General features: G+C 40.3%; 1 protein-coding gene across 1 annotated transcript in view; it reads left to right on the top strand.

Moving 5' to 3' along the window:
• GALNT12 (polypeptide N-acetylgalactosaminyltransferase 12) overlaps positions 1 to 17,116 on the top strand; it is an 89,376-nt gene that overhangs the window by 49,605 nt on the left and 22,655 nt on the right. Inside the window, exons 6-7 of the mRNA XM_034761464.1 lie at positions 4,513 to 4,689; positions 14,102 to 14,233. Of these exons, the coding sequence (XP_034617355.1) occupies positions 4,513 to 4,689; positions 14,102 to 14,233 (309 nt within the window). The remainder of the gene's footprint in view (positions 1 to 4,512; positions 4,690 to 14,101; positions 14,234 to 17,116) is intronic.

Here is a 17,116-nt window from a genome sequence, read left to right as displayed (position 1 = left end):
GTGGGGTTCCCCTGGGAGGGGAGAACTAGCAGTGTAGGTACTGCCAGGGCACAGCACCCCCAAGCAAAGGGCACCGGGGTCCTGGGAGGGACACGGGGCCAAGAAGTAGAGAGCAAGGCAGATCACTGGCCTGCAGAGGGTGCTCCGGAGGCTGGGTCGAGCTAATTCCCTGAGAGACCAGCAGGAGGTGCCGCAGAGGTGAGTCCGCTTGTGTTACAGGCACTAAAAAGTAAATTCACCTCCTGGTGTTAGTACTTGCTATATCTACTCTCTGTCCCTTAATGCACTGTCATAGGATGGGAGAAAAGAGATATCTGAGAAGGTAAAATTACTTATAGGTAATTTTGTTTATCATAGTCTCATTTTCTGAATTCCACCTTCCATCTTGCTGTGTGGTATGCCACTGTGTGCTTGTTTTATTATTTATCTAGCATACTGTTTCTCCCACTGGAGGGAAGAGTCTAGCTGAAGCGTATATCAAGGACAAAGTTTCAGAATGCTTTGCCTCTGTTTCCCAATAGGTGGCATCATAACATTGCCTGTCCCTTAATCCACTAGTGAAAAATGGGAGAAGAGACAACAACAAACAGATTAGTCAGAAAGTGATTTTCCTATCTCCTTTGTTTAATATATTTGATAGTTTCCCTGATATGAAAATCCATTTTTTAACAAAAAAATATTTACCGTATAGATGGGTTTTTTACATATGGCCAAAGTGAAGAGAGAGTCTGTCATTCTAGTGTTTTAAGTGGAAAAATTCCTGTGCTTTCTAACTGAAAGCCTTGTGCTAACAAGAACTAGAACACACATACATATATGCAAGCACATACCATATTATAATGAAATTTTTCAGCTGAAACATTTGGCGATACCAAATTATTTCTCAAATTCATGTCAGTTTCACTGAATTGTACATGTCAAGGGAAAAAGCAAACAAAATTCTGAAAGTTGAAGTGGTTTTGATATGTTCTGATTTTCTTAATTCAAACTGATTTTTTGTTTTTCTAATCATTTCCTTCCTTTTTATTTAAAAAAATCATAAATGTAGAGGGTGAAAATACTCCACCCTCAATCAAAAATTACAGTTCAGGTCACATACAGCATTTTGTTTAATCAAAATATGTCTCTTTAAAAATTTTTGGAAATGCTTACAAACCAAAAAAGAAATGTGCACAGCTCTACATTAGTGATACATTATGTATTAAGTATTCTTATGTTCTACTGGATGGATGTGGTTTGGTGGGAAAGGAGAACTTTTTCCAGTTCTACCCATTAATACCACATTTAGTATCTGGGTGTCTTTTATGCTGAATTCTTTACTTAGTTTTTACAGCTGTTCATTTTGTATCTGTTTATATAGAGATCATAATATGTCTTCAGTATTAAAAAAATAAAAATCTGGCAGTGTAATCTCTTTAAAAGGGTGACCAATATTATACAATTATGCCTTAATGAAGAAAATAGAATTTAATGGTACTACTTAGTAACTTTAGGGTTTCTTTTTAGGGACATTTAAATTACAACTGTAGAGGGGATTTCTGTAATTTTAAAAGCTGTTATTATGGAATACTTTTCTCAGTGATTTTGAAGAGAGTCTTTGCAGTCTTTTGGGGGTTTTTTTGGGTTGAGTGGAATGGGACTTCCTGAGAGAAGGACAGAAGGAAGTTCCACTCTATGTACTTTGTTTGGTTCAGTAGAGTTTAGGGCCCATTCCTTCTAATCTTATTGTATAATGTTTTAGGAGTACACATTAATACATAGAGGTAGGCAGTTAAAGGATTGAGCCTTTAGAGGCTACTTTGTTTCATTTGTTGTCAACTTATCACAGTTAAACATATATTCCACAGTACCCAGTTACCCATTGTGACAGACCCAGACCAGTGGGGTACAGGAGTCTGGAAGAGGGCAAATACACTGATCACTGGATGAGTAGTTTTCTGTTCCCTGAGTGACCAGAGCAGGGGCTGCACTAGAGTAATCAGGAACCTGCTAGAACCAGTTAAGGCAGGCAGGCTAATTAGGACACCTGGAGCCAATTAAGAAGCTGCTAGAATCAATTAAGGCAGGCTAATCTGGGCACCTGGGCTTTAAAAAGGAGCTCACTTCAGTTTGTGGTGCGAGTGTGAGGAGCTGGGAGCAAGGAGCTGAGAGTGAGAGGGTGTGCTGCTGGAGGACTGAGGAGCACAAGTGTTATCAGACACCAGGAGGAAGGTCCTGTGGTGAGACTAAGGAAGGTGTTTGGAGGAGGCCATGGGGAAGTAGCCCAGGGAGTTGTAGCTGTCATGCAGCTGTTACAGGAGGCACTATAGACAGCTGCAGTCCACAGGGCCCTGGGCTGGAACCCGGAGTAGAGGGTGGACCCGGGTTCCCCCCAAGCCTCCCAATTGACCTGGACTGTGGGTTCTTCCAGAGGGGAAGGTCTCTGTGCTGTTCTCCCCCAACCCACATGGTGAATCTCTGAGGCAAGAAAATCTGCCAATAAGCGCAGGACCCACCAAGATAGAGGAGAAACTTTGTCACACTGTCTATTAAAAATGTTTGGTAAAAACACAAATGATAGCAAATACTACTTTCCTTAGTGAAATAGTGGAACAAGAATGTTTAAGTTGCTAATATAAATATGCTTCTTGAAAAAATGTCAGACTCCGATTAAAAAAAATGGACAGTACAGTGAATATAATATAAAGAGAAGAATGTTTCAAAATATTTATTCCATGGGGGAGAAGATGAAACTTAAACCAACAGTCTTTGGAGTGAAATTGGACAGTAAATTTTATGAGAATTTTCAGTGCCATCACTTCCTCTGCATCGAGTGATAAAAAATGAAATGGATATTTTTTTTATCTGGAATTATGGCTGATTTCAAGTACTCTCCAAATATTGTCCAGCTTTTGTCTGTCCTTAATTAATGCAGTTTGATCTGGGTTTATATAAATGGAGGCAATGGACTCCAATTGACTGGCTAGTATTTTTGCTAAAATATTTGTCATTTTTCAGTAGTGATATGGGTCTGTGAGAGAGCTGCATAAGGGAAGGTCTTTTCCACTTTAGGGAAAACAACTTATAGGAAAAAGGAAAATAGACCAAAACTAGCCAGCACTACATCTCTGGGTGCTTTTTAACAGTCTTAAGTAAATTAAGTATAAACATTTGTATCTTGTGTTAAGAGGTTGGACCCAAGTGTGCAGGACAGCTTTGTTTTTAATCTTCTTTGGAAAAGATGGAAATGATGATACTCCGCTACCTGATATAACACGAATTCAGATATAACGTGGTAAAGCAGCGCTCTGGGGGCGCGGGGCTGCGCACTCCATTGGATCAAAGCAAGTTCAATATAACGCGGTTTCACCTATAATGCAGTAAAGATTTTTTGGCTCCCGAGGACAGCGTTATATCGAGGTAGAGGTGTACAACTGAAACTTTCTCAGCTTACTGACAGAGTTGTGAATTTTCTTAAGTCAGTTTCCCCAAAGGAACATAGACAGAGCAAAGAGGAGATGGCAAAATGGAAGAGAATAAGTTCTAAAGGCTTCATACTAATTAATTGGAACAAAAAAATAAAAGTTTAGAATAGGACAGTAAAAAAACTGGCAGAAGCAAAGACAAAGACCAACCAGGTTGAACAGAGACCCTTCACTCTGGGTTTTATACTTGCTCTATGGAATAATGCTAGGATGATTCACAGCAGTCCTCCTTGAATTTTCCCAGGAGCTCTTCTAACTTAAACAGTCTCAGCTCATAAACAAGAAAAATGTTGGGAAAACCCAAAACATATCCATAAGAGTTGAAACAAAGTTTAGACAAGGTTCCTGCATGCATTGTGTAGACCTTAGCATGATTTTGGCTAAATGGTTTTAGGTTGTTTCCAAAGGTTTTCTTGATATTGGTCTGTAGCACTCTAACCTTAGGCCACACCAGCTGTTCATCTTGGCCACTCTCAGGACAGGTAGCTTCCTCCTGCATCTAGTGAATGCTGTTTCTCCCTCTGCTGAAAGCTGTCTGCAGACTCTGGCAGACATCACTTCTTCACAACCAGGAGGGCTAGAAATATATTTAAATGAAAGCTTAGTTTCACATGTTTAAGAGCTAGGGTGGTAGGCACTTTCCTATTGTATATATTACTTACACCCTGGGGTAGAGCTGGATTATCTGAACCCCAGAGAGGAGGAAGCAAGCCTGAGTTGACCAGTGCAGCTCAGCATAGCACAAATGATCATGCTTTGAACATCTGTAGTATTTCATCTTTGCCAACCAGAACTCCAGTGAAAGCACTGTGGTATTCCTGACTCCGTTATCTTACCCATTCTCCCACTGATGTGCTTTGACACCTTTGTTTATTTACCTGTAAATTGAGGATCATATTTACCTCCCTCCTGATATTGATATTTATAGTTTATAAGGTGCTTTGAGATTTTGGGGAAAATGCTATAAATACACAGTATTGTTGTTCTGCATATTCTACTGTTTACGTGGTTTCAGATTGCCAACATGTAATGTAAATTCTTTGTTTAGATCTGGCAGTGTGGAGGAAGTCTTGAGATCCACCCATGTTCTCATGTAGGTCATGTTTTCCCCAAACAAGCTCCCTACTCACGCGCCAAGGCCCTGGCTAACAGTGTACGTGCAGCAGAAGTTTGGATGGACGAATACAAAGAGCTTTATTACCACCGAAATCCACATGCACGTATGGTGAGTTTGTGCTTAGAACTAAACTTGTATTTCTTTTCAATTTAACAGAAAAATCATTTATGGTGTTTGTTTTAGTAGCTAAATTCAGGTTTTTTGCAAATTAATGTCTTTCACTGACATAAAAATGAACATTATCTACAGGGTTAATTTTTAATATCTCTTGGAAAACTGGGGAATCTCCAGAGGACTGGAAGAAAGCAATAGCTGTGCCTGTATTTAAAAAGAGTAAGCTGCATGACCCAGGTAATGACAGGCTGGTTAGGTTGACATTGATGCATATTGGAATAATGCAACAGCTGTTACAGGACTCTGTCAGTACATGATAGAAATACAATTAATGCTACCAACTAGTTTAATGGAAAATAGGTCTTATCTAACCTACTTGGCAATGTTCTTCAACAAGATTACAAGTCTGGTTGATAAAGGTAGCTGTGTTTTTGTAGCTGTGTTGCTCATTAGAGAGCTATTACAGAGACAAGGTGGGTGAGATAACATCTTTTATTGGACTGACTTCGGTTGGTGAGAGAGACGAGATTTCGAGCTACACAGCTCGCTCTCTCTCTCTCTCACTAACAGAAGCTGGTCCAATAAAAAATATTACCTCACCCACCTTTCTCTCTAAAAGTAACTGGTGACATAATAGATTTGTTTTTTGTAAGTTTGGCATAGTGCTGTAGAACATTCTGATTTAAAATATTAATGTGATACAAAATTAATATGGTGCAAATTAATTTGATTAAAATACAGATCTAAAAACATAATTGTTAATGGAGAATCATAAATGAGAGAGAATGCTGCTGGTGGGGTGTTCCAGGGATTGTTTTTTTCCAAAAAGTTATTTTTAGGAATAATATGGAAAAAATATATAAAATCATTGGTGCTAAAAGTTAGCAGGTAACACAAAGATTGGCAGGAAGGTTAATAATGAGGACAGGTCATTGATATAGAATGATCTGATCACTTGATAAGCTGGGCACAGATAAGCAATGTGCATTTTGATTCAGCCAAATGAGAGGTCATACATCTAGGATATCCTTATAGGGTGGTATCTATCCTGGAAAGCAATCACTCTGAAAGATCACTGTAGTGAGCTTCGAGAGTGATGCTATGGCAAAAAATGTTAACATGGTCCTTGGATGTATAAATGAGACTATAAAGTAGGAGTAGAGAGATTACATCACCTTTGCATATCACACTAGTAAGACCATTGCATGAATATTGTGTCCATTTCTGATGGCCGCACTTAAGGTGATGAAAATTGGAGAGGGATGAGAGAATTGATAGAGAAATGATTTGGGGTCTGAAAAATATTCTTTACAATGTAATATTTAAGGAGTCTACTTTAGTTTGCTTGTCAAAGAGAAGATTATATTATCACTAAGTATCTACATAAACTGAAGATATCCAACATTGCAGGAATGGGGGAAGGGGATTAATTTAGATGTCTTAATAGGGCTGTCGATTAATTGCAGTTAACTCATGCAATTAACTCAAAATAATTAATCGCAATTAAAAATATTTATCCTGATTAATCAGTTTTAATTGCACTGTTAAATAATAGAATACCAATTGAAATTAAGTATTTTGGATGTTTTTCTGCATTTTCATATACTGTATTCTGTTATTTAAATCAGTGTGTATTTTTGCTTACAATTTGCACTGTAAAATTTAATATATTTTTCAATTCGCCTCATACAAGTACAGTAGTGCAATCACTTTGTCGTGAAAGTGCAACTTACAAATGTAGATTTTTTTTTTGTGACTTCACTCAGACAAAACAATGTAAAACTTCAGAGCCTACAAGTCCGCTCAGTCCTACTTCTTGTTCAGTCAATCGCTAAGACAAACAAGTTTGTTTACATTTAAAGGAGATAATGCTGCCCTCTTCTTATTTACAAAGTCACCAGAAAATGAGAACAGGCATTTGCATGGCACTTTCGTAGCTGGCATTGCAAGGTATTTACATGCCAGATATGCTAAACATTCATATGCCCCTTCATGCTTTGTCCACCATTCCATAGGACATGCTTCCATGCTGATGACACTCATTTTAAAAAAAAAAAAAAAAAAAAAAAGCGTTAATTAAATTTCTGACTGAACTCCTTGGGGCAATATTGTATGTCCCCTTGTAGCGGTGCCTGCTCCCAGCCCCTCCACAAACTCAATTGGAGACCGCTCTAAAGTACATGCACTAGTGCTTTTATTGTTCGTGCCTATCCACACCACCTACTATTTACATATCTTAGAGACCAACACCCTGGGAGACCACTAGCTTCTCCTGCCAGCAGGGCTCTACAGCTCCTTGCTCCTCCCTTTCTTCTCTCTCCCCCACTGCTTCCTCCCAGCCAGCTTTATATAGCAGGCTGGCCACTCAGGCCCACAGGTGCATCCCCTCAGGTGATTAGGGTGTGGCCTCCCCAGCCAGTTCTAATTAATCCCCCTTTTTTAAGCAGAGCTGGGCTAACAGGGGCCTGACTTGGATCTCCTAGCCAGCATCCTGTTACACCCCCGCATCTGCCATATATTTCCTGGTATAGCAGTCTCAGATGATAACCCAGCACGTTGTTCATGTTAAGAACACTTTTGCTGCAGATTTGACAAAATGCAAATAAGGTACCAATTTGAGATTTTTTTTAAAGATAGCTACAGCAGTGGACACAAGGTTTAAGAATCTGAAGTTCCTTCCAAAATCTGAGAGGGACAAGGTGTGGAGCTTGGTTTTAGAAGTCTTAAAAGAGCAACACTCGGATACAGAAACTACAGTACCCAAACCACCAAAAGAGAAAATCAACCTTCTGCTGGTGGCATCTGACTCAGATAATGAAAATGAACATGCATTGGTCCGCACTGCTTTGGATTGTTATCGAGCAGAACCCATCATCAGCATGGACACATGTCTTCTGGAATGGTGGTTGAAGCATGAAGGGACATGTGAATCTTTAGCGCATCTGGCACACAAATATCTTGCGACGCTGGCTACAACAGTGCCACGAGAATGCCTTTTTCTCAGTTTCAGGTGACATTGTAAACAAGAAGTTGTCAGCATTATCTCCTGCAAATGTAAACAAACTTGTTTGTCTGAGCAATTAGCTGAACAAGAAGTAGGACTAGGTGGACTTGCAGGCTTTAAAATTTTACATGTTTTATTTTTGAATGCAGGGTTTTTTGTATATAATTCTACATTTATACGTTCAACTTCATGATAAAGATTGCATCACAGTACTTGTATTAGGTGAATTGAAAAATATTTTTTACAGTGTAAATACTTGTAATCAAAAATAAAGTGAGCACTGTACACTTTGTATTCCGAGTTGTAATTGAAATCAATATTTGAAAATGTAGAAAACATCCAAAATATTTAAATAAATGGTATTCTATTTAACAGTACAACTAATTGCGCAATTAATCACGATTGATTTTTCTAATTGCTGACAGCCCTACTTTCTAAACAAGATGTTTTAGCTCAACATGTCACTACAGCTTCTCATTGAAATGGTTAAGGGTTTTTTTTTAAATATGGGGAAAAAACATTTTCCCCTTATCTCCTTCTTGGAAGCAGCTGAATCATTTTTAGCTGAAACCTTCCCAAAATTTTCAACATGAAACAGACACCTGGCATGGAGAATTACAACCTGTATAGTTAATGTTTGGCAAAGTTATAAACCACTGAAAACGGGGCCTTATAATAGGAAAGTTTCAGGTAATCTTAACCATAGGGAGCAATACCTTCAATGGTTTTCAGGGGTTTATACTACTATGCTACCTAAAATTATAATATTGAAACAGTATGATCTTGTAGCAGAGCTAGAAGTATAACCCAAATCTTCCATCTAGAGCCCTATGCAGGATTATTTTTAATCATGCTCCTGTGCTGTTCCCACTATCATGGCAGCAGGTCCTGCAGGAACTGCAGGATCCTGGTCCTGCTGTAGGGCTCTACACTAGTCCTGTGCAGGACTCTTCCATCTTCAAATCCCATGCTTTAACCACGAGACCTGACCATCTCATATACACCTTTATTTTAAGAGTTTGTCATAAAGTGAAAACAGATTGTTATCAATTATAGGAAGCAGAATCTCCACTAATTGATCAGATTGCTGGAGGGATAGCCATTACTGAGTAATGGAATTTTTAAAAACATCAGCCACTTACATATAGCTCACTAAAGTACAGAACACTCCAAACGTGTACTTATATGGATAAGCTGATACGACAGCTTGAAGCACACAATAGACATATTTGCTGAACCTGTCAACACAGCATATTTAGTCGTGTCCCATTAGATTTCACAGGCTAAGCATGGCCAGACTGAGTCAGTAGTTGAATGGGAGACATACAAGGAATATATATACCGTACATGCTGCAGGATATGGTAGTGTTGATTCACTAGTTAACCCTCTTCTGTTTTAGCAGATATTTAACCAGTGTACAAATATGGTTTCAGGCGATGTCTATGCTACAGACATCAATGTAGCTATGCCAATAAGTCAGGGGTGTGAAGAGGTGTGATCCCTGACTGACACAGCTGTCCTGGCAAAAGTTCCTACATAGACTCACTTATACTGGCATAAAAGTGCTTTACTGGAATAGTTTTTTTTTTTTTTTTTTTTTCATTCATAGGGTGGGTGGAATCAGCTATATCAGTAAAAACAGTTTTGCTGGTATAACTACATCTAGAGTGGGAGCGCTTTGCTGATATACTATACTAGTATTCCTATACTGGTAAAGGGCTCCTAGTGTACATGTGACCTTGGAGGATGGGGTAGTTTTGGCAAAGATACCCTCTTTCAAAAGAGACATAACTTGGATATCTTTGGCCATTTGTGGTCAAAGACCTCACTCTACTTTTCATAACAGTAGAGATATTAATGCCAGCGTTCTAGCCAAACTCCATTCCATTCTCCATATTTATTGTACTGTATTAAAACAAAAAACCCATTAACTTTAACCTCATGCTCTCTTGTTTCAAGATATTGGCACATCTGATTATCACAATCAACATACATGTAGAGTTCTACTTTAACATTACAGAAGTCACCCATCAAAGTTTTGTGTTGGAACACAAGTTTGATAAAACAGGGATGTGCATTATTTTTCCATAACTGTTGGAGATGGAATTGAATGCTTTCCAGAGTGTGGGAATGTTATTGGTGTCATGCATGATGGGAAGGTGGCAATAAATGCTGGGGAATTTTCCCTTTATTTTTTAATTCCATAATTTTAAGGTGCTTGGTAGCTGCAGGATGTTGTGCTGAATCTTTAACTGTCATAAAATGAATTTTTTTCTGTTAATAGCCTAGATTTTTTTTTTTAGTTGAGTTGCTGTAACTCACTATGTTTAGGCTGGAGGGTTTGCTTTTTGTTATGGGAACCACAATTCAGGGGGCACAATTTTTGGAAAAACAATGTGATGCAACAAATGGCTCCTGGGTCCTGATACAGGATATTCCTTACTCTGCCCGCCCTTGGTAGTTTGACAGCCTCTCTATGCAGCAGGGTTCTTTGTGGTGATGGGGTACAGAAGCATTCCTGAGGGAAAGGGGATCTCCAAGGAATCAATACTGAGATCATAAACCCAGTGGAGGACATATTCATGCAATAGGAAATAGTGGGCCTTGCTGGGGAGAGAAAGGGGGCATTGGGTGACCAGGCACCCTTGCTGTTCCCATCCACACGTGCTAGCCATTTGGTTTTTGGGAACAGGTACATCTAAGCTCCTAATAGCCATGTTTGGTTTTTTTTTTCAACTTGGACATGAAAATTCAAACACTTCACAAGATACTATTGGCATTTTAAAATAATCTTAATCAAAACACAGTTTTGGTGAAAGTTGAACACTCCCACTGAAACTAAAACTTTGGGAAAATCTTAACTATGGATAGTGCTATGGCTCCACCAATATTAACATCACATTGTTCTATCTATCTGTTAGTCTGTATCTCAGGTCTTCCTCCCATTTAGCAGTGGGGATGGGAGGGTGATCGTGATCCCTGACACCTATTTGCTACCTTCCTGGGAGTCTCAAACTCTAGGATGACAACTCCTATTGTAATCTAGCCAGGGAGAAAAGTATTCAGAGTAAGCCATTGCTAATCAGTGAAGTATTCAACAAGGGAAATGTCACATGCAGAAAGGAAACTCCTTGCATCTGGTCTGATCTCAGACAAGTGGTTCAGAACTTTTCCACATGAAACCAACAAACCCAAGTGTGCAAGAGGGAGGAGCTGCCAATGTAGAGTGCCTATTTCTTCTCAGAAAATAGTGAAGAGATGTGAATTTGGGGGCTTACCTTTTAATAAAGTTCTCAACTTTTAGAGCCTTGTCAAGTACATTGTTTGTTTGCTTTTTGTGTGTTCTCCTCTCCCCCCGCCCCCCAGTCTGCTGGCACCTAAGCTTCCAGTGAATTGAACAATGTGTCAGAATGGCTTGGAATGCAGTGGTTCTTTAAGTGCTTGTCCCTATGTATAGTGCACTTCAGGTTTACATATTTGTGCCATGCATCAAGGACTGCAGAAATTTTCTTAGCAGTATCTATCTGGTCTGAGTATGTGCCCCTGCTCTTCTTGTGCTCTGCACCGAAGTTGTAAAAGGGGCTGCCAGACAGTTGCCATCTTAGTTCCCTTTTTACCACTTGTGGTTTAGAAAGGAGCTTCAGTGTTCACACTGACTTCAACTCTTTTCCTGTAAATAATTTGTAATAGTTTAGCTAACTAGTATAGTTAGGACAGACATTTGGGATTCTGTACCCTAAGATTTGGGATCCTCCTCTGGGTCAGAAAGGGATTCCTGTATTTCCCCACCACACCCCTGTTCTTTGACAGTAGTGGGGAGAGCCCCCCAAGGAAGGATTCCTGGCTTCAAAAACTTCAACTGCCACAAATCCTTCCTGATCAGACTACCATCATGCCAGTCTGTACTGCCTGGAGGAAACCCACGTCTCATCCAGGTGCAGTATCTGCAAGTTGTCTCCAAGAAGGACAAAACAGCTGAGGAAGTTCCTGCTCCAAAGATTCCTCATGGAGAGGTCCTCAAGACTAGGGAAAACTTCTGATTGCAAAGACCTGTATGTTGGGCTGAAGAAGGTAGGAGCAGCACACTGAGTTTGGCTCTGTCCAGCTCCAAGGCCTTCCCCCACGCCCACTGGCTGCTGCTCTTCTCTAACGGGGTGGTGATTCCAACCATATCCTGATGATCCTAACCCTTTGCCACCCTTTTAAGCAAGTTCTGGAGAGACACCACAGATTTCCCTGGAAGAAATCCAGGAAGCCCTGCACAAACTGCAGAACATCATATGTAGCTCTAGTTCAAGTAGAGTGGAGCTTCCTATTAACAAGGCTATCCTTGAACCCACCAGGACACTTTGGCAGATGGTTCCACCAGTATCCAAGCAGGCTGAAAAGAGGTATTTCATATCTGCAAGAGGCTCAGACTAACTATTCTCATATTGGTCTCCCAATTCTCTGGTAGTATCAGCTACTACTGAGCATAGTAGGCAGAGACAAGCCAGGTTTCCTCCTCATGAAAAGGAGGCAAAGAGGTTGGACCTTTCTAGGAGAAAAGTGTACTCATTGGCCTCTCTCCAGTGTCAAACTGAAGCCATCAAGCATTGATGGCAAAATATAATTTTATCATCTTTAATAAGCTGACAGACTTTGTCAAGAAAGTACCTCAGGACTCTAGGGAGCAGTTTTAGGCCCTGATCGAAGAAGGTGGCTAGGTCTGATGGCCAGATGGCTTTAAATGTGGCGAACACAGCAGCGATGGCAAGGGCAGTGGTAATGAGGTGGCTCTCTTTTCCAGGGTTCCTGAAGGAAATGCAAACAGTGTAGGACCTTTTGTTTGAGTGCAACAAGCTGCTCTGCACAAAGACAGAATAATTCTTCCACTTGCTAAAAGTCTCTGGAGCCATGCTCTACACCCTTGATGTGCACATGCTTATGATTAAGTGGAAATCCAGCAAGCAGCAATTTTGACAGACCAGCCCTGCTGGCATTTTTACCATTAGCAGCAAGAACTACTCCTCAGGTATCAGAGGACTCATGAAAATGGTGCTCTGGGGCAATCATCCATTATCTCCCAGCCAGCACTGGCTCCAAAGTGAGTGTTTTAATGGAACTTTCAAGAGCCATGCACCAACAACCTCATCAGATCTAGACATTTCCACTGTCTTTTCTACCCTTTTGGAGGAAGACTCTCCCATTACCTGTCAGCCTGGACAGAGAACACTATGGACAAGTGAATACTAGAGGTTATCTCCTTGGGATAGCCATGCAGTTTTTACCTCATCTCGCTTCCTGAAAGGCTTGGTTAGAGTCTTCCCTCCAAATCTTGTATCAACCAAATCTTGAACCTGGTTTTATCAACTCAGACAAGGGCAGTACTTGAGCATCTTGCTTTTTGATACCTTTATGGAAAGGTAACAGTTCTAGTTATGTCTGCCAGAAGAATAGGGGAGTTAGGAGGGTTCCTGGCTGACACCCTTCACCATACATTTTTCCAGAAGGATAAAATATTCATGAGACTTTACTCAATATTTATTCTTAAGGTAGTATTTCTTTCACATCAATCAAGTATCCACTAACCTGTATTTCACAAATGAGTAGGCAAGAGGTGATGTGGTACTCCTGAGATGTGCGTAGGGACTTTGCCTTTGTCTGCAGAGCACAAAGTAATTTCATACGCCTCACAGACTGTCTTATCTGTGGAAAAGATGGAAGGAGAGGCTAGAAACTTACTTTTGTTTTAATGAAAGGCTAAGAAAGGGGCAGAGGCAAAGGAAGGTGGCCTCTTGGAAACTTGGAGATTGCAAATGAGGTTGTGACCACAGGTTGAGAACCCTTGGACTATGGAAAGAAGTGGATTTTGAAGGCATATTTGAAGAAATTGTGAGCTCTATTTGAATCTGTAGCAAGTGAAAAGTTTGAGTGGTGGCTTTCTTTAGCAGATTTAAGGTTCCATTTTTAAACTTAGTTTTCTTTTATTGAATTTACTAATTTACAAGAGGTAAGTTCAAAGGCAACCTTAACTGAGAATTTCCAAACTTTTAAACACATTTAACTTTAATGATGTCTTTAGAGAGGATTTTGCAAATGGATGGTGAGAATAATTTAGCACTCTTAAAGTCTCAATAACAGTGCATGAATTTAAGTAACAGTTAAGGCTCTTTGACTGGATATTTTAATTTGCTACTGTGTTCACTTTAAACAGATTTTTTTTTAAAGAATTCAATTTGCACTGGGTTTGAAAGCATTGTTCTTAAAATATTAAGAAATTTAATAATGAAACCAAATCCAGGGCCAAGTAATGGGAGGGTTTTTTTCCTGGAAAGCACTGCAGGATCAGTTTCCTAATAGTGTATGTTGCTAATCTAACAAAGCACCTGTTCTTATTCTTCTATTGTATTTTATTGTAGGAACCCTATGGAGATGTGACAGAAAGGAGGCTGCTTCGAGAGAAGCTCAGATGTAAAGACTTCAAATGGTTCTTGGAGAATATTTACCCTGAACTTCATGTACCTGAAGACAGAGCTGGCTTCTTTGGAATGGTAGGCAACATGCTTCATTGGTGTCTGGAAAGTGTCTCCCTAAGTCACTCTCTCCTCTTTTATTAGTTAAGATATGGAAGATAAAGATGTACCTGGTATTTTTATTCCAGAAAATATTTATTTTGGTAGAATTTAATTAGACTTGGTAGACACTAAAATTTGGTGGGTATTAGAAATTTAATATAAAGTAAAATAGTATGGTTAAAACCAAAAGCTGCCATAAATTGCAGCTCAAAATTAAGTCTCTTAAGTGGGCTAATGGGGTTAGCGAGTATGGCTTTCAACATTTCTTAAACCATTAGATAAGGAAAAAGCATTTGAGATTTTGGGATATGTTTTTAGTTTTGAACTTGAAAACAGGAATAAAGTGCTTTTAAACATATATGAACACATAATTGAGATTAGACTAATAGTCAGGAAATAACTTTTTTCCCTTTTTTTGAATTTTATTTGTTTGTAGCAATAAAGCACCCACACCAGCTGAGCATGCTGCTGGTTATCAGTAATACACATCTTTATTAGCATCACTCCTTCTACTAAGCAGCAATTCTTAATGTAAAAAAATGCTAATAATCCAGTACACCAAATAGCACCTCAGTTTCTGAACTCCCTCAAAAGGGCCATCAAAGCTGACAAACTGGCCCGAAACAGTTCAGATTGAAGGAAGGGATTCCAAAGCCCTGGGGGCTTTATGGAGAATGCTCAGCCAGCTGTCCCCTCTCTGTTATGTCAAGCATGAGCACCTCAGTGATCACAACTGTGGTGCTCTGTCATGGGGAGCGGTGGGCGGTAGTCATCCTTCAGATATTCTGGTCCCAGACCTTTTGGGACTTTATGTCAAAACTAACATTTGAAAGTTTATCCAGTAGGTAATTGTTGACCAATGCAGATCCCTGAGCACAGGTGTCATGTGCTGTCTAAGACACTCAGGGGTACATCTACTCTGCAAAATAACCCAACAACCCTGCAGCAGCAGGTCTCAGAACCTGGATCAACTGACTCTGACTCTTAAGGCTCATGCTGTAGGCTAAAAAAATAGTAGTGTAGACATTCCCACCCACCCCAAAGAGAGGGGTAGGTCTCAGAGCCCTGCAACCCAAGCAGGCATGTCTGCAGTATTATTTTTAGCCCTGTAGCACAAACGTGAGTTGGTATCCCAAACGTTGAGACTCACTGCCACTTTTTTTCCTGTTTGTTTTTTTTGCAGTGTAAATGTACCCTCAGTTACCAGTTGGACAGCCACCTTTTGCACCAGTTGCATCTTACAAATAAATTTAAGATGCATTGAAATAATCTTATTCTGAGAGGACAAAGACATGGATGATGGTAGCAAAAGCCACATCTGAAAGATAAAGCTGTACCCTTCTGGCCAGGCTCAGACAAGTAAATGATTCTATATGTCACCTGGTTTTCTAAGTGTAGCTGTGGTTATCCTAGATTTATAATCTTGGGCCCTTCCTAGAGCAAGTTCTGACACTTCTGGTTTTTAATCTCAGGCAACCAACATCACCTCAGTCTTGTCCTGACTGAGCCAGACTGACCCAGCATGCTTTAATACTGCCAAGTGCTGAATTAGTCACTTAACTGCCTCTACTGGATTTTTCTCAGTGGAGAAATAAAGCTGTGTGTTGTCCGTGTACTGAAAACACCATAGCACAAGTCTCCTCATTCACTCCCCTAACAGAATGTGACATTCCCCTGGTGTTATCTGGACTGGTGATCTGTTAGGCCACTCCAATCCTCAGCTCTGGGAGCCAGCCTTACCCTGCTCTACTGTGAGAACCCCCACTCACAGGATGTTCACACACAGCCTCTGGCATATAAACTGGTCCCAGCTACATAAGTGAGCACTTTTGGCCAGCTGCTGCTTGGATTGTGCAACCGAATGACACCAGCCAGTCCTAGACACAACCATAGGCACCTCCGTCTTGCAGTGTCCAGTTATGCCCGCTGGATGCTGCAAGCTTATGCATTCATCACTTTAACAAACAAATTGATATATACCAGGCTTGTTATCCCGAGGGGAGTTTCTGACATGCTTCAAACCAAATGCACTGCTTCAGGTAGAATAAACAAACTAACTACCAAAGATAGATTTTAGGTGATTATAAGTCAAAGCACAAGAAGTGAGATTTGGTCCAATGAATTAAGATCAGCTTAGAATGTGTTTTGCTCTTAACACTTTCAGTGCCCTTACAAACTTAGATGCTTCTCAGCACAGGCTGGCTGGTTGTCCTTCAGTCAGGCTCTGCCCTTTGATTAGTGCTTCAGTCACTTGGTGGTGGTGGCTGTAGATGGAGGTGGGAGAGAGAGGAAGAGCATGGCAAACGTCTCTCCCTATTATCATGTTCTTTCTTCCCTCTTGGCTTTGCCCCCCCTTCAGGGTCAAGTGAGCATTACCTCCTCATAGTCCCAAACTGACCAAGGGAAAGGGGGTGACTCACTCGAGAGTCCAACAGATCCTTTGTTGCTGCCTAGGCCAGTGTCCTTTGGTCCTGTGAGGCTGGGCTGGGTTTGTTCCATACATACCCTGATGAGGTGTGAACTGCCCCTCTGTTCCTGGAGAGTTTTGCCTGGGCTTGTTTTAAGCCATGGGGACACATTTTCAGCCTCATAACAATATACATGAAATTACAACCTATAACATTACTATAAAAACACTCAGTGCATCATGAGCCTTTTGAAGACACTCAACATGACAAACTTTGCATTGGATACAACACAATCATGTTATAAGGATGAGCATGGGGGTGCATGGTGTTCCCCCAAGATACAGAGTGTCACACAGACCCATTACATACTGAACAAAAGAGGTGATAAGTTAGAACCTTACAGTACCCCATATGAAAGTGCACTTGTAGTTGATCACCAATTGTCCAATAC

This window comes from Trachemys scripta, chromosome 2 (assembly GCF_013100865.1).
Source record: "Trachemys scripta elegans isolate TJP31775 chromosome 2, CAS_Tse_1.0, whole genome shotgun sequence".
In the NCBI taxonomy this organism is placed as follows: Eukaryota; Metazoa; Chordata; order Testudines; family Emydidae; genus Trachemys; species Trachemys scripta.
This window is presented reverse-complemented; position numbering and strand designations above follow the sequence as displayed.